This window comes from Augochlora pura, unplaced genomic scaffold (assembly GCF_028453695.1).
Source record: "Augochlora pura isolate Apur16 unplaced genomic scaffold, APUR_v2.2.1 APUR_unplaced_8955, whole genome shotgun sequence".
Classification (NCBI taxonomy): Eukaryota; Metazoa; Arthropoda; class Insecta; order Hymenoptera; family Halictidae; genus Augochlora; species Augochlora pura.
In genome coordinates this window covers 1-23,492 of record NW_027589785.1, presented here as the reverse complement: position 1 = coordinate 23,492, position 23,492 = coordinate 1, and the positions used below count along the sequence as shown (strand labels likewise).

Genomic DNA, 23,492 nt, shown 5'->3' with positions numbered 1-23,492 from the left:
CATAACGTTGATATATTCGCAACCTTACGCCCGACATACGTACAAATACAGAACCCGAATGAAAGCGTCATTCGAAGGGGGATGTAATAAATTCGTTAATAGGCATATTAGCCGATAGTTATTCAACGACACGTGTAGAATAAATTCTACAAACTCGTTTTTCTCGGTAACAAAATGTCGTGCGAAAAAATTCCATATTACGTTGTAGCTTCGCTTCTCACATACAATTATCTCCCTTTAACTCGTGTCACAAATACATTCTAAAGTACAACGATATAAACAAAGACTTCTAGTAAATTCTTCTGGTAAATTTTCTATCTAGTTTTTATCGGCTTACGAAACATGTTACGTCTTAGCTTTATTTTTCACATAAAGTTACCCCCTTTTAATTTATTACCCCTTTAAAAGCAAATAGGATGAGAAAAATTAAGATTTGCTTAATTCCATATTTCTCGATTTATATTTATTTTTTTAGAAATACATATTAGAATTGAAGGCGAGAGGATTGATCTTTTCCGTACTGTTATTGTTATTGCGCACCGTTGATCATCCGTGCTCTTTTAGGGGAGAGTCTTGATGCGCTTGCAAATTCTAGATATATTAATCGTTCTCGTTCCGTAAGGCCGTAAAGGGCCGTTTTTATGATCCGCCGACGCGACACGATAGGGGGATGTCGTCGACAAGACGTAATCTGTCAGCCGCACGCCCGATGACGTTTATATAATCACGTGGTGAAATTGTTGTACTGTTGTCGGATCCCCGGTTATGTAACCGGAATTCAACGGCATTCTCGCGACGAAAATGTGTGCCTGTTACAATAATGCACGCGTCGTTTCGTTGCGCGACAATTACTAAGCCCGGCGGATTTTATGCATTTCAAGGCGCAACGTGTCTCTCCGCGCGGCGGCGCAGCGAAAAGGACAGCGATCGGCGTGACAACGTTCTCCTTCTTGTACAGAATCCGATAAGCACGCCATTGTGTTTCCTTAACTATTTATGTATAGACGGATTTAATGCGTTTGTGACGTGAATGAATAAATCGATTGCAAAACAGTGAAATAGTTGAGGAATTTGAAAATACTATTGCATTAGTCTCTAACTCGATATAACGATAAATAATATTTAAAATTTTTCAATTTAGCGTTCATTTATTCACAATTCCTGGAAAATCGATTAGAAATTAGCAAATCGATTTGCTGGCGAAAAAATTCTTCTAAAAGGAAAGCTGATTATCGATCAATTATTCGCAGAATGATTTATTTCGAATAAACGATAAAATACGAAATGTATGTTCCTTGACAGCCGCGTTCGAAGTGGTTAAGAGTTGTAATTTTTATCTCGTCGAACGCGATGCTTCGTTCAACGAGTAAACTACAGTTTATTTCTCCGTTGATTTATCGGCTGTCACTCGTTTCATCGCGAAGGTACGCTCCTCGCCTTCTTTCACAGTTGAACGGACTATGCGTCGCGTAATTAATAAGTTCCCCGGGGCCAATTATAAAAATGTACAATTGCTGAATGAAAAGGGGATTCGTTAATTTGTCTTGCGATCCTTCGCCAAATCGCAGGAACACCGGGACTCGATCAATTGTTTCCCCAGGTGCTAAACTGTTCTCAATCAATCTTTATAACATCGATATCGCAATAGCATTCTGCGAGACAGAAATTATTGTAGCTCAGTAAATAATCATATATTTAATAATTGTATGTTTTATTTGCAGAAAAATGGGCCATGGCTCCAAATGACGGGACAGGTGGTACTGCTCGAAGTAGATTTGAGGGTGAGTGAAAAATTGACTATTTCATTACTTAATCGCTTCTCGAGTTTTCAGGAGCAACGCGACGGAATTCGACTAATTCCAAATAAATAAATCGTTCGGTGCGCCTTTTCGAATTAATAATATTTCATCTGGAAATAAATCTTCTCTTTAAACTAGTTAATTGTCGAAAATGTGGCGTTGGTCGTTTTTTTTTATGGATTCATCAACACGAATTTTTTTTCATTGACGAGATAACAAAAAGTCTAAAAAATACTCGGTGTTCGAGGTTTACTGGTTACACGAGGGGAGGATTAGGGGCTAGAAGGTTATTACGTGTGGCAGTGTTATGTTACGGAAGGTTGACCAGTGTTACCTTACCAATCAAGACAGGGGGGAAAGAAATCTGGAAGAGCCGGCGGAGAACCGAATAAATGAATTAATCCTTGACGTCTCACAGTCAAATTAGTACATATCGATTGCAAGAAATGTTGCTGGGAATAATTTGCTAATGTACGCGTTATTGCAATCAGAAACTATAACATAGATGTAAATACGTACCGATTTAAATACTGATTTAAATCGATTTTCATAAATTCCCCTGAATTTATGCATACGCGACGGTTGTCGCAAAAGCGTTAATACATTTGTGTTGCATAAATTCGCAACGATCTACCCCAATCGATCAGTGATCAAAGAACCATTGGAAACATTTTCATCGATCCGCAACTAACGCTAACAAATGTCAGTCAGAAATGTTTCGTTCTCGCAATAAATAATTGGATAAGCCGCGTTGTGGAAATAGTGATGGGGCGAGGCACGGTTAAAAGGAGGGCAGAGTGCGAAATCACGGTAAATTAATCGAAGCAGCCTGATCCTCCAGTTACCGAAAAATCACTGCTAATGAGTATCGGAGAGGACAGGGATTTAGAGGGGGGGACGAGTCGCGAAAGACCTTTCCTGTGGTCACTTCAAACGATCGACGTCGATCACATATCGCTGGGTAGCGGGGGGGGGAGGGAGAGGGTTACGGATTGCACCGATGAGAGAACAATTATACCGCGTTCCGTTGGAAACGGGATTAACTCGCGCGTGATTAACGCTAATTAATGCTGCATCCTAGAATCTGCGTACTCATAGAGCGGAGCTGTCCGGTAAGCTACAAGTGACTTAGCGGAGTGGAGACATGCGGCATCGTTCGATGCCCATTCTATTTGAGCATCGTCCTTAATCTCGATGTAACCCGTAGTCAATCTCTGTCACTGTCTACAGTGCTGGGTAGTATTCATAAAGAAAATAATAATTAAAATACTGTTTTAGATAACAGATTCTTATAAAATAAAATAGTATTTCAAACTGGTTGCCTCCTAAAATTATTGTTTCAATATCCGCAGGCAAGGTACGATAGTAATAGACTATCGATGCCGGCAGATGAAACTTTTTTCATAAAATATCCCTGTAGTCTCGTATATATTGTCGAACGGCTTCGTCGTGTTTGCAGAGTCGGTACAAGATGTTCTCAAACATCTTTTTCATCCAGTGGTCTCCGGTAGAGCCTATCTCGAAAATATGTGGCGAAGTCTTTTTAGGTTCATCAAGAAGTTTTCTTGGCTCGATTCCACGAAAAAAGAAATAAATATAGTGGCACCATCGCGATTTTAACCTTCTATTATTTAGTGGCGCTTTAAAGAAAATAAAGAATGGTAGAACGTTGGAAATAATTAAATTGTTTAAATGCGGTAGAAGATGGTATTGATATAGATTCTATTAAATTATTAATATTGTAAGTACCATAATTGCCAGCAGTTTTGTTACGTTTCCGAGAAGGGCGTCAAAGTGCACAGGGTTAATGTTATAACAGTTTAATCCAAATTTTACGTAGTATAACGTGAATCGTCTGTACAAGATTTTGCTATCAGTTCGAGGCAACCGAATATACTTTTATTACTCGAAGGAAACACCTGCGCGATTTCGTACGCTCCGCGAATAAAGCGTTTCCTCGTTTCCTTATCGAGCCTCGTACACACACGACGCGTATTAACCCCCGTCGAGTCCCGAACAATTCGCACTTCGCCGGCTTCGGGTTCTAGATACCGCGTGAACAATTTCCCTCGAAACACGCCGCTTCTAGGTAATCAAGTTCTCCTGGATTCGAAGAAAGATTCGTCACGTGGGAAATTGATCTGTGTGAGATAGACGTTGAGACAATTTCTGTTTACCATTAAAAAGAATACCAATTGTATTCAAAGAAGTCATGCGATGAAGAAAGGCATATTAATCTATTATTTCCCTGTTATCAATAATTAATCGCGAGAGGTGAAGTTATACCAATCGCACACACCGATCATTGGTATTTTTATTCCGATAATAAATTATTAAGAATAAAGCTTCGTTGTCCACAATTGAAAAAGTCGAAAGACAATGTTTTAAATATTAACTTTCTGGACAAATTATCGTGATCGATTTTAAACCGGTTAGTAAATTTTGTCACGATTACTTCCAGTATCGTACTCACTTTAATACCATGTCCGAAAAATGGAGCCTGCATACAACCCTTGAACCACCTCATTCAAAGCATCCCAGGGACGCCTTCTGCTCGAAGGGGAAGAAACTGTTAGGGGCGAGTGGGCTTATTGTTCCCATTCTCGGTCCCGTACGAATTCGAGCTGACAGAATCGTGGGTTCTTCTTTTTGCCTTCTTTTTCCTAACGATCCCGTATTACGTCACTTTATATACACGATTGACACAATTCAGGAGCGTGCACGGACATAAACGAGGAAATGAACGCTAATATACGCTGCTCGAAGAGTGACAGCATAGACAAATTTTGAATAAAAATTGATCAATTTTGTCTGATGATAATTCCGCGAAAAATCATCGTAAGATGATGTTCTTTTTTTTAATTGAAGTTTGAATTATCTACTTTAATTCTAAACACTTTGTTAGATAAAATTTATGTTTTACCTACAAAAGGAAAATGGATATTTATAAAATAAATACAATAAAAATCATTCACAAGGACATGTATTCCTTCTCACTCTTTTGAGAAGGCTGCTTAGTCGCTTAAGAAGTAGTTGATAACTGTAAAATTAGTTAATACAGCAATCAATGTTGATGGGCCTCGGCGTTATGAAGTTAATCTCTCGTGCAAGTCGATTACCGTCATATCAGTGATAACACTCTTGGAATTAGGAAACGTCGATGTCACGATATCGAGCGCATCGCGTAGTGCGTAGTTCTCGATTCGTTCAAATTATTAATTAAATAAAGCATTTCCAGTACATCTTAAGAAAATGCTATCAAAAGATAAATAACTATTTTCAATACGTGTACTTGTCTCTACGACGTCAGAACAAGTCTCGAAACATTATTATGGTATTAGGGTATTTCAATCATTTTTTCCATTAACACATTTTATTTAGACGAACCAATCAGGAAAGCTATTTTGCAAGACCTATCAGCGGCATCGGCAAACGCACGAGTGTCCGGCGGACAATTGGCTGCGAAGCTTTCAAAAATATCGCTCGCCGAGGTGTTAATAAACGATCCGCATTTCAGGAGGATGGAAATAGGAGAAAAAAAGGGTGGAAAATCGGCCGCGTAATAGCGGGTCGAGCACGACACGAGGGAGCGGACCACGTGGTTTTCTATCGACGACGGAAGTGGGAGTGACTAAATCCGCCCTACACCTACGCGATGCACGGCGTCAACGGTGCCGAGACAATTGTACGCAGGTCTAACCCCTTGGGAAGGCTGGCGAGTTGACCAATGAGCGCCCGACGCTTCCTACTCGCTGCGGAACTACTCGAAACTTGATCCGCGACACGTGTACTCGTCGATTCCTTGACTTCGATTGCTTTTTTTTCTGAATATAGCTGCCAAGATTGACCGTTGAATTATTCGCTATAGGTGCTGCTGTTACTTCGTGTAGTGGTTATATTGATACTTTCTAATGTTTTAATGCCGTATAGATTTAATAATGTCGGATGCTATAGGATATGTACGAAGGAATGTAATTTAAGGCCTATAATTAAAATATATTGTACGAGTACAATATTTCTTAGCGTCATATATGTCTTTACTTACGATTGAAGGGTTCTGAGGAATAAGGGTTGTTTCTGACGAAATGAAAGAAAGTGTCAGATGATTTAAAATAAGAGGGTTGTATTATTCTCCGGAAAGGGGTGTATTCGTTTGTAATTTTCATCTATAACGTCTATAACTATTATCTGTGCCAGTAATAAATCTATACAGTTGCATTCAAGGATTATCGTTATTATTTGTTCACCGAACGTCTGCCATTTCTTAACATGTTTCTTAAATTATGCAGGCCTCTTCTATGGTATAGTAACAAACACATTCGGTGAAAAATCTTTGAAAATAAGAGTCGTCCACCCCCTAAAATAACTGCCGTTAGCGTTCCGTAAACACAGCGTTAAATTGACATGTCGGCTTCCGAATCGCTGTTAAAGTTAACGAATCACAGGGTGGTCGAGGGGACCATGGAACCCAGCCAATGGTCCACCTGTGCTACGAGGGAGCACGTGGCGATCTCCTCGGCTCGACCGGTATTCCTCCACCAGTATCATCGCCACCACCGCCGGCGATACCCGCCACCGCCACCGCCGTCAACCACCCCCACTCGGTGTTCGTTGGCCGTTCAGGTGAAGAGTGCGCGCGAGCTGAGAGCCGAAGTGGCTCGTTACCACCACCACCACGCTCGCACGGACAGTAGCGGCACGGTAAACGATCGCGAAGGTTGCCGGACGCGTTGCTCTTACGTGTACGTCGCGTTTCCGCCCGATAGCCCGACCGTCCCGACCGCCCGCCCGCGACCCGCCGCCGGTTTCTTCTTCCTCTTCTCCTCGTCGGTCGCCAGCATACGGCACACACGTGTCCGCCGTCAACCAAGCTCGCTCGCGATACTCGGCCCGGTGAGCCGCGGGCGGCACGACCTCGTCGCCGTCGAACGGGCGCCCTCGAGGCACGAGGGCATCCGCCGAGAGGAGGGAAGGCGACAGGCCTTCCGCGCTCCTCGAGGATGCCGCCGCTTCTTCGTCGTCGCCGGCGACGTGGATGTACGCGCTTCTCGGTAAGCAAGGCGGCCCATCGCACCCCCGCGAAGGGAGAAAACGGTTCCTCATTAGCACGGCCACGTGGTTGCAACTCTGCGGTCGCCATCCGACCGCTCTCGACGACCCACGCTCGCTTGTCGGCTCGATGATGTTTACGTGTCAGTGCCGAATGTTGCGCGATAGTGACCAGTGTCGGTCCCGCGGGCCAACTTAGGACCAGGATCAGAGCAAACTTTTGACCCCCGTCCTAAAGGTCCTGTAAATTCAGTGATAAGGTTGTTCGGTTAGATCGCCACTCCGTGTTGCAGTGTCGAGTGTCCAGTGTTCACGCACGGAACGTTCCTTTCGGGACAGTCTCGCGTGTCAGTGCTGTCGGCAGCCGGTGATGAGTGTTCGAGTATTTTTGCTCATAACTCCAACCACACCTCGTGCACTGTGCTGGTTGTGTGCTCGTAAGTTATCCGATCCTAGATTGAGATGTCGAAGTAGATTCGTTCATTGTCCTGTTCGTTTGGGTGTGCTCGCGGACGAGGGTTCGCACGGTGTACCCCGTCTTTTTCCCGGTGGAACGAACGCGTCTTTCTGGAAGATCCTTTCACCGTCTCGGTTAGAAGTTTCATGTGTTCGATTCTTGGTGACGCGACGGTTCCTCATGCCCGTTGATCAAAGTCGTCGATTCTTTATCTGTGGTGCGCTGTGCTCGGGACGATACCCGGGGTCTTTGTCCTTAAGGTATAATTCGCCGAATGGCAACCGAAGGTGACAGTGCGACGTTTCCCCCCCTGTCGGTTTCAGTAATTCCGAGGCAGTAACCTGGTGAAAGATATAGTGTGATAGAGATGTGGGAGATAAGTGATCGATCGTTGAGAATCAGTGAATAAATCGGTGAATGAGCCGCAGTCGTGTCGATGAGATCGTGCATCGTTTCGCTAGGATAGATCTGCGCGCCTCTGGACCGGTTCTTCCAGTGATTAAGGTACTTCTTCCTAAATTCTTCACGGACTCGGAATTTACTTATCGAGATTAAAAGAAAGTAGTGAAAAATTGCCGCACTGAAAGATGATAGTAACGGAGTTTGGAAGCAGTCACTGTTTCCCATTGAAGGATCATCTTTTAACTATGATCTTGGATTGTTAAGATATACGATACGAATCGGTGGATCATTTGCAACGTCACTTCGTGCCCCCCCTCTTGCTAGCTGTTTGCTCTTTTCGTCAAAAATCTTCTCTTCTGCTTCTCAATATTCTTCTCTTTTACTTCTTCTCATTAGACATTTGCCAAATAGCTTAATTTTTATTTCATCTCTCTTCTCTTCTTCCGTCAAAAATATCCTACGCTCGCGCGTCCTCTTCTTTTATCTCTTCGTTCTTCTCTCTCTCTCTCTCTCTGTCTCTCTGTCTCCTTGTCTATGTAAGATAATCGTTTAACCGTTCCCCTGCAACCGTGATAATGGTCTTTGATCGTTCACTTCTGGTTTGATACGGGCTGACATCATCTTCTTATCAGACTATTGTACTCCAACTATCAATGCCGGTTTTTCTCAGGCGTTCAAGGTGAACCGAGCGAAGACCGCGCGATTTTTAGGAAACCAGCGATTGCGATGATAGTAACGAACAGCCGCGAAGTCTATACGACGACTGTCTGCCGTTGCAAGGACGATTGCGAGGCTTCTCGTGAGCTGACTCGTGCATCGGCGCTCCTCTGTATCTGCCGGTGATTGTTCATTTTTCTATTCGTTGACCTAGAGTTAGCGAGATAATGGTGGCCACGGTATCAAACATTTTTCATAGCTGAATACTGGATAAGTCACTCGCGCGGAGATAATGAACGCTGATAAGGCTCGCTGCAATTTTAGACTGCGATATATGAAAATATTTCTAACTTGGAATTAAAAGAAATAAATACTGAATAATTATCGGTCATCTTTAATTAGTAAATTAATAATTTATTACTGATATACCAGATGCGTCATTTTCACTCCATTCCCCATATTTTACGATATAATTTTCGAAAATCTCAACACTGTAAAGGATGTCGATATTGTCGAGTGTCCCGATTATTTTTGGGAATCTCGAAATGAAATATTTTCGAATTCACCCGCATCTCTGCCGACTACCTACCGTTTAACATCATTATTTATTCGTACAAGTGTTGCTTGAAAGAAATTCTTGAATAGCGTTTAAAGACAGGCACTAGTAATTACTATACTTGACTGCGCAGGAATTTTGTCAAGTTATAAATTACGATGAATGGATTGCCGAGATTTTTTCTTTTCGCTCATCGATCCCTACGATCTTCGGACTCTGCGGACTCTAATTTGCGATCATGAGGCGCGCGACGGAACGCAAGAAGTCGCCGGTAGAGTTAATGGTCGTTGCGCAAGGGAAAAGTCAAGTGAAATGTTTTTCCGTGCAAGGGAAGATGGTCATTACAAAATTGTAATCGATAATGTTACCACATCGTCGTTCCTCGTCATTAGCAAGCAATTCTGCTACTTTGTAATCCGACTACCAGCTGCGGGCTGTAATTATTTCAAATTGTATAACAGGCGCTGCAAAGCAAAGCTGCCCTACCATCTTTTTGTTGGCCACTACCAGATATATATAATGTCGTCACGTTCGGAGGGTAGAAATGGGAACGAGGCTTTCTTTGTTTACGGGACAAGAGCCATTGTTCGATAAGAGCGTTAGGTAAATTTTGTTGTGTTAACGTGTTTGTTATAACTGGGTATGGAAAGGTGAATATTGTTAAAACAAGTGTATTATGCAGCGTGGCCCACGTAACTTGTGCACGTTCTGCAAATGTATCACTGTATGCATATAAACCAATAACTTAATAGAACTTTGATTTAAGCTGTCAAGAAAATTTTAAATCGTTTTAAATTCTTGCAAATTCAAAGCTGTAAGAAGTTCTTCGCGATCTACTTTAAACAAACTGTGAACTATATTATACATTATACAACAAAGTCAACGTATTCAATTTACTCTTCTCATATTTCTTGTTATAATAATTTAACGTTTTATTAATAACGCGTAGATTTTTTACAGTTCATACAACAATTAACCCTTTGTACTCGAAGCGATTTTGGCTTGAATAACTAAGAATTTCACTGAATCCAAAATTTCATATAATTCCGTATATTTCACACATCAAATAAATGACAATGGGTGCATTTATTTACCCTACAATCACATTTTTAGTAGTGTCACGGGGTGCAAAGGGTTAATAGGTTTATTCTATAATCTAATCCAATGTCGAGATTGAAAAATTAAGTTGTACAGCAATATCAAATAATCGTGTCTGCAAAACGCATTAGACATTGCACTGTCAACTCTTAATTCTTTGAGATTTGTTTGACTCGTTAATCGAAGAGCGTTAACTTCGCACAGTTGGCAGCCGTTACGTATTTGACGTTTGTATTATTGAACAATCATGACAAACAATCGTGCGTGGAGTCGCGAGGGCAACAACTACCGAATTATTCAGCGATAATGGCGCGCGATCCCTTTCTTCGCGCGATCGACGGCAACGCAACGCAAACCTAATCGGTTCCAAACTGATCGCGCCGACGATGCGTTATTTTACGGTTACGTAATCATGGACGCCGCTTTCCTTGACGAGCGTGGAAAATTTCGCGATACCCGAACACATTTTCGGTTGCATAACTGCAACGAAATTGTTACATTTTCAAACGGTCTCGCGATCTTGCTAATTCGCGCTCGAATAAATCCGCTAAATTATATATAAAGCCTCGCGCGTGTCGAAATCGATGTTCGCGTTGAATTGTTCTTAACAATGGCACCCTGTGCTGTAACGTTTGCGGGTGTGATAGGGATTTTTAGGAAAAGCTTAATTTCACACCGATGGCTACGTCGCGACGTTCGATTACCGTGTTCGCAACTTCATGGGATGTTATTAATCTTTCATACTCTGCTCGGCTGGTCCAGATCCATCTTTCTCTTACCTTACTTTGTTGCTCTAAGTCTTTTACGGCTGTCCAAATACACAACCTGCGAACGAAATTGCAGCCTCGTATCTTTTTATGAAACAACAAATTTTCTCTCGAATTTCTGTAAAGTATAGTAGAACTATATCAATTAACAATTACGAATGTTTAGACATACGCGTGCTTCATCTGAAATACTAACTTATTTCTGCATCAAGTACCATTTCAAATATAATTATAAATAAATAAATAATTATTTTCAATAGACGTACTCATCTGCATTGCGTCGGATAAATCTTGAAATATTATTTCATACAAACAAGACTGTTTTATTAATTTTTTTTTTGCAATACTTTCTCAAATATTTTTATCCAAGTAGAACTTCCTCCATATTTTCTACTTTGCGATATTAAATATTTACATAATATCAGACAATGCTCGGTGATTATACGGTTACAAAGATATCATATTAGCAATTTAAATTTAGAATGTTAACGAAAGTAAAACATGGACCGAAAATAAAGCAAGGTTATGTTCTGTAGAAGATCGTAATTTTATAAAAACTATCGTTTTAAAATGAACAACTAATGGAAAGGTTCCTCGAAAGGATTAAAGACGCAAATACCCAAGTAAACTGTAAAAGAGCGCGATTTTACGGAGGTAAAACGGAGTTCAAGGTTTTCGGTAGATGTTTACGCGCGATAACTGCAATAATTACGCTGATCGTAATGAGCTACGGGACGGGGCGGTCGGCGAAATGTCATAAAAATATGAAATTGTCTGTCAGTCGATGTACGCCTCGCCATAGATCACATCGATCGGCCTTTCCTTCGTCGTCAATTTGTTAGCCGGCTGTCAACGGGCAAGCGATTGCGCGTCTGTCGTGTCTCTTCGCGACCACGTGCTACATTGTCTCTTTGACCATTTAATTGCCTTCGGACGAGCGAGGCTTCGTTTGCTTTAAACCCACGAGGCAGGCAATTTTTATTCGCGATCGTCGAAACCGGCAGCTAAATAAGATTTCACGCGTGTCCGCCGGTGAAGCGCGCAGCTTAAACGCCGACAATTATGTTTACGGGCAAAGTAAATTATATTTAACGAGATTCATGTTGCTTCGAAAGGATTTTTCAACCTGTCAATTACCTGTCTTCTACCTGCGTTTATCGGGCTGCGGATTTTATGCATTTATGGCTGGAACGAGTAGGCGAGGTGTTGCACAGTAAACAGATTGCTAGGATTTAAGGATATAAATATATTATCTCCGAAAATTGTTAATGGGTGGAATAAATTTTTAGCTCTCTTCTGTTCTATGCAATTGCGTGGTTTGATTAAGCTTTATAACATTTAAAAAAAATTAGATCGTTAAAAATATCATTTATCCGTGCCCTTAAAAAGTCTTTTACCTTACAGTATCAAAATTACTCCACTAAGAACACAATATCTTTAATTTAACATATTTACGATTTAAATAAAAAAACCTGAGAACATTGCAAGTATGTTCGCACAAGATCGAGCAACTGAAATAAAATGAAATCAGATAATCGAAACTGCCTCTGTATCTTCCCTCCAGATCGGTCGACAACGTCAATGCCAAACACAAAATATCTTTCCAGCATTCATTTGCGTCGGTATTACTTGTCACCCGTTTTTAAAATGTTTCCTAAAGCATCAGCGAGACGAATTACTTAAACGGAGCACGCCGAACAAAGTCGTGACAAACACGATCGCAGAGTAATTTCCGTTTAATTGACCGAATCATAGCATAATTAGCGTAATTTGTTAGTGTAATTTGTTTATCGTAATCGTCTCGGCGCGATCGCGTCGCGGAGACGAATAAATGAGGCTCCGAGTCGGACAAAGGGAGCGTTTATTCGAACCCGATGACAATCAGCGGGCACCGTTCAAATACGAGGTCAGCGATTTAGAAAGTCGTGTTTTACATCGATGCAGCCCGCGATGAATAATTACGCGACACCGCTTGCGTAACCGAGCCGCCGGAATCTTATCAAATACTATATATGTAATACGCAAAATCCATCGCTTCCGGAAAAATGTTCGCGTAATTCGGCGATCGAGGATGACAGTGGTTCCCAAAGATATTTCTTCAGGGTAACCCGGTATCTACTTCCCTTAACAAGCTATAGAACATTAAAGAGCGAGGGTTTTTGGCAATTTGGTTTTTTTTCAGTGAAATCCGCACCAACGACGTATCACGTGTGCGTGACCACGTCGAATCAGCATTCGCCAACAGGTGTCAAGCACACGCGACTTTCCTCGCATTGTCGTTTACAGCGTTTTTGGCGCAGTTCGTCTTCTGCATATTTCCAATGTTTTACGTCGCAATTTTCAAGCCACCAACACGAGAATCAATTTATCGTTCATCCTCGAGCCGGCACATGACACAATGAATGATTCCATGGTTCCTTCGCTATAAGAGGATCCTTTCATCAAGAATTGATATCAATGATTAGCGCGTTCTCAGTTCAGGACATGATCGTCAGCAATTAAGAGTATCAGCCATCGAGGTTTAATTACTTTGTACCCCAAAACGTAGACACGAATTCTTCACTAGAAAACAATAGGATCTTCTTCCCGATTCTCTTAAGTAGCCTCGAGTCGAATCATTCCGATCTCGATCGTAAAACCCAACCCCGGTCTTGACATTGATCTTGGTCCTAGTGTCCCCGTTGCTCCCGATGTTGGTCGTTCGCGCGTTGCAACCACGTGGCCGGCACGACGAAAATCGGAATCCGAATAAAGGAAGAGTTGTTTGCGGGTCTGCAGACGAGGGTGGATTATTGTCAGATAGCGGCGGTATCGTGAAGAATGACGTTGTGGTCGGCGATGCCGCCGGCGTGAACAGCTGTGAGGCGCACCAACATCATCATCACCATCATCACCATCAGCAACGTCTCCAGCGTCACCGTTATTACCGGGACCAGACGCAGCTCGATTACCATCGTCAGGAAGAGGAGCTGGAGGACCTGCTGTGCTTTCGCGGACCACCGGACCAGGAGATGGTGGCCCAAGAAATGGCACAGAGTTACACGCAGCTCCTCCATCCGGCCCAAGAGCCGCAGGAGTTCATCTCGCTGGAGGAACTGCAGCCGCGTATCCATCAAGACCACCATAACGCCAGGGGACAGGGGGTCGCCGGAATCACGTCCGCCGGCGCTCAGCTCTATCAGCATCATCAGCATCATCCCACGCGCTGTTATTATAATCTCTCGGCTGTCCAAGAGTAAGTCGATATCAATGCGTTGTTGTTGTCGTGTCTCGTACGTGTTCCGTGTCAGAACAGGTCCGATTCAAGGGTAGTAAGATCGCATGAATGTATGTGTTTCTTGATGTCCAGCTTCATTAGGTGATCTCGTGATTTTTGGTGTTCCCGAAAATGTTGTTGTCGCGTGTAACAGTGAGAAACTAAAGGAACATTTTTACAGAATAAATTGTGTTAACACAGTAAGTAATCGATGTACTGCTTAATGGTTAGTTTGTGTTATGGATTCTTATCAGAAATCGGTACAATATCGTCTGTGTTGCGACAATATGGAAGCAGAGCCAATGATTGCTATGAATGATGGAGCACCAGTCGACGAAACTTTTTTGAATACTTTTTAATAAACCCCCGCTTCGAATCAATTAGCATTTATTTAAAATTGCGTATATTCTACTGATTTAATTAAATATATAATGTATATGTTAACATACCGCGATGGCTGTGTTATGTTTTAATGTTCCGCACGAAACTAGAGGAAATGATGAGCTTCTTGTAATACTATAGAGGCTTTAATAAAGTTATACTTACAGCTTTTTTTCTAATGTTTTTTAATTTGTCTGGAAGAAAGTCATTTTTAAAACAAGATATAAAGAAGCTGTCTTGTTGAGGACTTTACCACTTTTCATACTCCGTACAAACTGTGCTATCAATTGCTATAGCAATTCTGTACAAATAATATATCCACAATAATATAATATATAAAAATATAATAGTATCCACATGTGTGCTCACAGTTTCTCAGGAAGAAAAACACTTACTTGACAGCACAAAATCACTAAAAGCAATGGCAACCATTTTGAACATTGATAGACGTACGATATTTCCACCAATAAACGTTCGATTCACTTAAAGAGGCAAAATAATTAATTTCCGCACCTAATCTTCTAAGAATGGGTTCTGCTTCAGATTTGTAGGATTTTGTTAATGTATAGCACCTATTGATAGGAGCTCGAAAATTTATCATCAATTCGTTCCAAACACTCTTCCGTGCATACCTCAAAAAGGAAGAAATATCCCTTGTTTTAGCTAAATGGTCTCGGACATTTGCTATCAAGGATAGAGAAATTGAATAAATGTCTCGAGACCGAAATTTTTAAACCAGAGAATTTGAGACACCGGTAACCGCATCGGAACGCGCCACTTTTTACAGTGCCGACCATGCTTGCAGTTCCAAACCGGTCGGGAATAAAAGTCATTAAACCCAAAAACCGCAATCACGATTACTTTATATATAGTACATCCAGTTTCACGACCTCAGACTATCGTGACTGCAACTATGAAAACTGTTTGACCACCATTCATAGTCTAGCACCATACGTTAAGCTTCCAACGATAATTCTGCGGTTTCAAGGAAAGACGACGCATGTTTTCACTTTTGAAATATTGCCGCTTAAAGATCACTGTACGTTTCACATAATACCAGCGTTTCCTAGCTCTTATCGTCGATTTTATTTTCGTGACTCTTTTCTGATAAATACGTGAATTTAAACTGAAATTTACAACCACATTATTAGGGTAGTGGAACCGATTACTATACGGTGGTTTCTGGTCTATATTTTTCTATAAAATAAAAGAATAGATCAAAGGCACAGCAATCGGTCCACGCCACAGTAACCGGTCCTCCGCTGCTCCATCGTTAAGAAATCGTCAGAGTTCCCGTTGACACCTCGCGAGCCGTGCAACCAGCGACAACGTCGAGCCACGCTTCTGATCGATCGGCGCTGGATTTATTGTTTCAGAAACACCTGTTCCACGGTTTACTTCGGCGATATAGGCGCGGCTTCTGGTGTGGGCGAGGTATCCGCGGTCCCGGCGGGGGGTGGCGATGGTCTCAGCCTGACTCCAACCCCCGCCACCAACGAGACAACCGCCACCACCACCACCACCACCACCGCCGCCCCGAGCACGACCTGCGCTACCACCGTTACCATCGCCACTACCAGCACCATCGCGCCAACCAGTGGGAACGAAAACAGCAACCAGGGGGTCGTAACGGGGGCTGAACCGCCCCAGCCTATGGAGACACCACCGGCTATGGTACCCGACCAGGCACCCGCCTCCGGCCATCATCACTACCATCACCGTCATCATCATCACCACCATCACCATCATCATCGACACAATCAACAACGAAGCGCGTCCACCACGCCGAGCCTCGGCCAGGCACACACGGACACGTCCGACGAGTTCACGCCGGTTCCGAGGAAACGGAAACTCTCGTGCCAGTAAGATTATTATTTCACTTTATTTAATATACCAATCGCTGCTCAGTAAAGTGGTTCTTCGATAATTATAAGGGTTGCCGTTCTTTTTCAAATATTTTGGTCTTAACACTTTACCGACTCTTAACATTTGCGTCATTATGGAGTAACCAAATGTATTAACACTGTTATATTTCGATAACATTAGCGTTAAGGAATATTTAATTTATTTTCATTTTATGTTACGCGAAACTATACATAGCATTTAAAAAATTCTATGATAATATCGGAGCTTATAGACACGTGACGATAAATAGATGATAAATTATTGCCATGGTGAGAAGCCGATTTATAGGTTACCGGTCGCTAAAGTGTCAACTTAAATGTAATTTTTGTATGTCCAAGAACCAATTCAAAAGGATAATAACGAAGGTTGAAACAGATGTCAAATATATTCTTAATATAACTGTTCATATCGATAAATCCTAGACTAACGACTTCACGGATGCATGTACAAACTTATACTAGTTGCCATAATTACTTCCAACCGTTTTTCCTACTTTCATTAGATCGTTTTATTAGTTACCATTTAAATTGACAAACGTCAGTCACTTTCCATCGGGGTAGAAAACTAGCATCTTTGAAACGTCGACAGGTGCGAGTATAATACTTCCCTGTTTTGTTTTTTTTTATTCATCGCGTTCCTAACAAAGTCGGTCCCTATGGGGAGCACGAGCGGAAGTCGTACAGCAATCGGTGTATTACACGTTTAACCCGTGGCGGCGGTGTAGAGAACACGTCGGAAACGAAGCCACCTAAATGTATTCAAGACTGACATTTCCATCCACAAACATCTTTCCTCCGCCCCCGCCCCCACCCCGTCCGTCCCCCCTACTACCCCGTCTACCCCTCTTCACCGCGTTGCCATTCCCACGACGTTGCCCCGTTAAACGACCCCGCAACTCCAAGTAATTACCGATCAAGGTGTCGGTTACCCGCTCAAAGGGTTAACTTAATCATTAACAGAACGCCGAAGATTTGTGTGCTCCCGCGGGATGCCGGGCCTCTCGAAATTGCGTTCGGTAATTGGCGGACCGGCTCGGTCCGGCTCCGTTTGCCGTCTTACCCGAGAACGTAGAAGGGAAATGTACGAGTTCACGCGTTGTCCAAAAACGTTCGATCGTTGGTTAAGGTTTCGTCGATTTTTATATTATACGTACGAATTTTTGCATCGTGATCGGTTTATTTCTTTATCCTAGATTAATTCATTGATACCTTTTTTAATTCAGTGTCGTAACAGTAAGAATAAATTACTGTTTTTGTAATGGCAATTTTATTTCAAATAATAATTTTCTAATTAAATGTTTGGTGGTTTTTTTTTATTAGACATCAAACTATTTTAATACGTGTCACATTAGGCAACGATAATAGTTTGAATAGAATTTTTAGAAACGTCAGCATCTATTATAAATAGTTGGTCCATTAATTTTTAATCTATCTGCCATAGATAAATAAATTGATAAAAATGATAAATATAGATAAATTGATAAATGAAGTATAAAATATGGAGAAAAATTGTTGTTCGCCAATGAGAAGGTTCCTTGCGGTAAAATCAAATTGAAAAAGCTATAATAATCGTGTAAAAATGCCATAATCGTGTAAAGATTCGCAATCTAATTACCAGATCTTAGACTTGCGAAAATAAATAAATAAATAAAAAATAAAATCTCCTACCGAACAAAATTTATCGTTTCCAACTCAACTATTCGTGTAGATTTTTCTTTCCCAATTTTCATTATACAAAATACGCTTCCTGTATTTAAACAATTAGTTTAGAATCAACAATCTCGATTGAATGCTTTCGGTCGCGGCGCGGTACGTGAAACTTTGACGAACAAGAGAATGCTTGCGAGAGCTGTACGCAGGCGAAACTTGGCGAAACTGTGCGTAAAAAGGTCTGTGTGTGTGTGTTTGTGTGTGTCGCTCCCTCGAAAGGGTTGTACGCCGAAGAAATTGTTTCGCTTGTACGCACGTTTGGTTTCTCCGTGTTTCGACGTTTCGAGGCGCGAGCGGGTAGGTCTTCCCCAATTATTCCGCGGCTCTCCACATCACACTTCCTTCCCGGCAACTAGCTTTCCAACGAAGAAGTCTAGAAGGATGTTTATACAATTTGATGCTTGAAGTGCGTGAACTTTTTCCGAGACGTAATGATGATAATAATAAAATTAATCGAGTTAAAATAGATAAAACTCAGTCAAATAGACGAATACTAGATCAGTGCTAGGTCGAAATATTTATAATTAAATAGTAATTGAAATACATTTTACGAATATATAATAGGTATTAGAAATATATATTTCATAATTTAAATCTGGAATACTTTGTTTCAGTGACGGTAGCGATCTGTTAGACGACACGGGCGACGATGCCAAATCTGTGCGCACAAACGACGACAGTAAAAAGTGAGTAAAACCATGTTTGTTTAATAAATAATCACATTTTACATTTTGCCTCATTACAAATTTATTTTCTTCGCAAAAACAATCACTTTCTTAGTACAAATACTAAATTAAAATAAAACTAAAAAGTTCACATTTATGATAGGGGATGACATTCGAACTCTTTCGCATTCGAAAAATCATAGTCGAATTCACTTTGCTCGAGTATATTGCAATAAAAATAAATTTTCTAAATTGGTCAGAAATTAATGCCACCCAGATATGGGTGACGCGACGACGACCGTGTAAAGTGCAACGTTCGATCGAGGAAATCCACGATTTTCATAGCGTGAATAGATTATATGAAAAAATATTCACGTGCAGTTGTAGTTATCGGGGGGCTGATGACGCCACGGCCCACTCTGTCCCCGTCACATCGAAGAAACCGCATTACACCGGCGAAGCTTAATCTCCTGGTTAGAACGGTTACGTATTATTATGTCAGGTGTGCGGGCAAAGTAACCGCCACCTTGACCTACCTTGATTTCTTTGGTCCGGCTTCACCGGCCGACGTCATTAATCCGATTCCACTCCGATACCGTGGTGTCCGTCGACCACGGTCGTGAAAAATGCGGCACGCGTCGCACAAGTACGCTAAACCCAACGGGTTACCCAGCTTATAGCATTTATATTTATAGCAGACGATAAGGAAAGTTTGACTTTTTGTTCCTCGATCAAATATCCTTTCGCGTTCTGTAGCATGGTCCAGGCTTTTGGACCATTCTCGCATGTTTTCACTTCCAAGATATTGTTTAAAGTTTTGATCGCTAATGCATTGTATTAGCAATATTTCAAATTGCATAATTTGAGTATACAGTTCAATTACTGCACTGTCTTAAATTTTTGATAATTATAATTTGAAATTTGAAATCTAAAAAAATAGTTCCCTGTTAAATATTTAACTTTACTAAGCTAGAGACATTTTGTAGTTATTAATTATGATATAAACGCTCTTATAAGTATACTTTCTATTCTGCCAATAAATGCGAAGGTTTGCTGTTTTTTTAATAAAAATTTACAATTTATTGCAATGGCTACAGGTCCTAAATGGCTCGCGGTTCGTTCGCAAATCGAAGCCAGAGTTTTCTCGAACGGACTGTCAGCGCAATTCGTCGTCGCGTCGGCCTGCCGGACCACTGAACGCGAATCTGCCCTGACAAAAGCGCTGTTTGTTAACTGATTCGTCTTTCATAATTGATTGACGACGGTGCCGGTCGCCGCGTCGTCGAGCGAGTTGTCTGAACCGACGACAAAACGACAGCGTGAAATTTGACCCGTTAATTGGGGGAGACAAGTTAGCTCCGTCATTTGTAGTTGATAATAAAATATCGGGGATTCTAATTATTATCATTTATTACCAATCGCTACGTATCATTTATTATCGATACATTGCTACATTAATGTACTATTCATTAAATTCTTTCATATACCATTAAATATAATAATTTTACACTCAGCCAAGAATTATATAAAATATTGGTATAACTACTATATATATACAAATTTATATCGTCGCTAAATGAAAGATTTTACAATTTATTATTATCGAACCAGTTAACTTTGCTGGCAACACGAATAAACACAGGAAACCCCGTTTCTGTCAGCAAATTCCATGAAGTGTTCCATTATGGACTCTCCTCCAGTTGCTGTCCACTTGATCGATAAAAAACTGCCAGGCATAGGTTTTCAGACATTAAAATTCGCCGGCCAAACTGTCCGATAAAAGAGCGAAGCGATGTATTTCGGGAAGGTACAAAAATAAAAGTATCTTTGACGATTAATAAAATCAATGAAATCAAAACAGAAACGAAAATTTAACGTTAAGCTAAACTTTTACGACCGGTAAAGTGTTATGTACACTCGTTGAAGTAGAAATAACCGGTCATAGTCAGACACGCGAATTAAGTGTTACAATGCACTGCCGACGCTTTTGCCTTATTATCAAAGTTGAACAAAATCTGACGGAGTCCTCATTTCTTTCACAGTATCTTCTATAAATTAAAGAAAGTAGTCCACAACAATTCATAGTCGCGTCGTCATCCTAACTTCATCTGTGACACCACTGCGACAGCAACCTCTAAGACTGAATTTCTCAGAAAAGAAATATAAAAAATCAATTTCTATTTCACAAGTACCACAAATATTTTAACAATGTTACTTAGAGCACCTTCTACATCCTCTTTACAAACCCAGAAGAAATAATTACAACGATAAATAATAATTTCCAGATATAATTGCCTAAATAATAATTTCTATGTTAGGGCTCGGAAATTCGGAATAAACGCTCGATTCTTCGCGCAGACAATTGAAAGTGTTTTTCTGCGTTGCAGACAGAATCACAGCGAGATCGAGAAGAGGAGGAGGGACAAAATGAACACCTACATCACGGAGCTGTCGGCGATGATACCGATGTGCCACGCGATGTCCCGGAAGCTCGACAAGCTAACCGTGCTGCGGATGGCTGTACAGCATCTGAAGACCATCCTCGGCGCTGTCACCTCGTACACGGAAGGTCACTACAAGCCTGCGTTTCTTAGCGACCAGGAACTGAAAACGCTGATCCTTCAGGTGAGCCGAGATCCATTCACTTTCAAAACGTGATTTCCACGTGTTATCGAACCTGGTGAAGTTATTTAGTTGAAAATAAAGTAAGATACTTCTCGAATATGATAATGATAAATTAAATCGATTTTCCATGTCCAGACTTTTACACATGTATAGTAGGTAATTATTGATATGTAAATAATAAATTAATTAAATGTATCGCTGACATCTAAAAATCCCTTAAATAATACATGAAAAGATCTGACGTTACTTGTAGGATGAACTCAATATTTCCAATTTGTTCTTTTTTTATTAAATCTTTTACGTAATATGTTTTATGAGAAACGATGTCTCTAAACAGGTACAAGCTGATCCGACGCATAACTTGGTTTAATAATTTTTGATATATTATCTCGGAAGTGCTTTTAGTCATTGCAACTGAGACTATAATAATACAGTAAAAGGGATTGTTGAATATTAAATGCATCTAGTCGTTGCAACTCAGACTATAGTAATACAGTAAGTGGGGTTAAGAACGAAATGCTTTTGGTCATTGCAACTGAGACTATAATGAGGTATCAGCAATGGAAAGAATTCGTCGTTTCCAGATAAAGCTTACGATCCAGTTAGTTTCCTACGGGATCTCTCTCTGCGCCCAGTGAAATCGCCGATCCGTTAATTGGGAGCAGCTCGCGAGAGAAAAGTTTTTTCCGCGCTCCTTGTAAAAGGCGCAGTCCCCGCCGCCGCGCGTGTACGTTTCGCAATCGTTTTATAGCGGGGGGCCCCACGAGACTGTGCTTTAACAGTCGCGCGGCGAACCTTTCTCCGGCGTGCTACACATTTTTCACGAGGATCGATCTCGTGACGAGTGAAAGAGAATGGGCCCTCGAAGCGTGTAGATCTGCAATTAGACGCCGCGCCGCGCCGCGCCGTCACGATACCAATGATCGGCCGGCTCGCGGTACTTGACTCGCCGCGAACCTTTACGTCATCGATTATCGAATTTATCAGCGACGTCTCCGCGTCTCTGCGAAATCGAGCGACGTTAGAATAGATGAAGGAAGGGATTCTGAAAAATGGTGGCTTCAACCCCTTATTTATAGCCTTTCCACGGCAACAATAATAGATCTATTACATTTAATAATTTCACGGTATAAAAATTGTACAACAATATCACAATAAGTATCTACTTTCAAATGACATAATTAAATAAATGGCATATTATTGTTGTACAAAAATATGCTCTGTGCACTGGAGTAACTTAAATAATTTTTGGGCATTGTCATAACAGTTTTGCCGACTATTATTCTATAAGAAAAAGTAAATGAATAAGTAAAGTAAGTAAAATCTTGAAGCTCTAAAATAATTCTAGATCGATTTATTTACGACTCGTTTTCACGAAATTATAACAGTTTAAACGACAGCTTCTCGACGCAGTCTTTCATGAACCCTTTCTCCATAAGATTGTGTCATTAATAGAGACAAAATCATAAAAATGAGAATTTATGTGAACGGCTGTCCAATCAACTCGCCACTCTCGCTTATCACCGAAGAAATCAAGTTCGAATGAACACTTGCATCAGCCTCGTACTATGCGTCGCGTAATAATTGCGATAAAACATAGAAGAAAAAAATTGCAATTGACGCGACGCGGGGATAACGCGTTTCTCGCGGATCGAACCTCGTAAAATGGAACGGGCGGCGGAGTTCCCTTACACAATAAGATTCCGTCACGCGACTGACCGTGTCGGCCGATCGGTCCCCGCTATTTTTCATTGTCGCGAACGTGCGCGGACACCGTATTTATCTTTTATCGGCGGACTTTCCTTCGCCGGTCGCGCCACGGCTCCCCGAGTTCTCCGGTCCGCGGCGAACGAGACGGGTAAAACAACCGAGCGGGTTTCGACCACGCCCGGCATACCAGCGCGGATCGCGGCACCGGCTCCATTATTACCACGGAAAACTTTCATTGTCGATCGCCGCGGCCGAGTTTATTACTCCCGATACACAGACCCGGTGTCGTATCCGGCTCGCGCTCCCGCTCGCGGGATAAATTAACAATTCCATCCGCGCGACGAACGCCTGTAACTGTAAATTCAGAATCCGTGATCGCTGTCGCCGATACAAAGCCGGACGCGTGTCAGTTTTCCCGGCCTTTTTATTCCGCTTCGTTCTGGTCTTTTTTTTTTT

General features: G+C 41.5%; 1 protein-coding gene and 1 long non-coding RNA gene across 3 annotated transcripts; both read left to right on the top strand.

Moving 5' to 3' along the window:
• The first annotated feature begins 1,725 nt into the window (after positions 1–1,725).
• Positions 1,726–6,493, top strand: LOC144478177 (uncharacterized). Its single transcript, XR_013495324.1, has 2 exons — positions 1,726–1,781; positions 6,245–6,493. It is a non-coding gene; the product is annotated as an uncharacterized LOC144478177 (long non-coding RNA).
• A 200-nt stretch (positions 6,494–6,693) lies between these two features.
• Positions 6,694–21,521, top strand: LOC144478176 (uncharacterized). Of its 2 annotated transcripts, XM_078195913.1 has the most exons (5): positions 6,694–6,850; positions 13,564–14,020; positions 15,799–16,284; positions 18,651–18,722; positions 21,089–21,521. In XM_078195913.1, exons 1-5 carry the CDS (start codon positions 6,835–6,837, stop codon positions 21,357–21,359), a joined length of 1,302 nt encoding a protein of 433 aa, XP_078052039.1. In that variant the 5' UTR covers positions 6,694–6,834; the 3' UTR covers positions 21,360–21,521. The 2 variants fall into 2 exon arrangements, with proteins under 2 accessions (XP_078052039.1, XP_078052038.1); XM_078195912.1 differs by lacking the exon at positions 6,694–6,850 and having other exon boundaries at positions 13,459–14,020.
• The last annotated feature ends 1,971 nt before the right edge of the window (positions 21,522–23,492 follow it).

Excerpts from the sequence above, each read along its gene's own strand:
- LOC144478176 (XM_078195912.1), top strand. The coding sequence starts at position 13,476 with ATGTTGGTCGTTCGCGCGTTGCAACCACGTGGCCGGCACGACGAAAAT. Across the intron at positions 14,021-15,798 it reads AATCTCTCGGCTGTCCAAGA|AAACACCTGTTCCACGGTTT; the intron begins GTAAGTCGATAT and ends TTATTGTTTCAG. Across the intron at positions 16,285-18,650 it reads AAACGGAAACTCTCGTGCCA|TGACGGTAGCGATCTGTTAG; the intron begins GTAAGATTATTA and ends ACTTTGTTTCAG.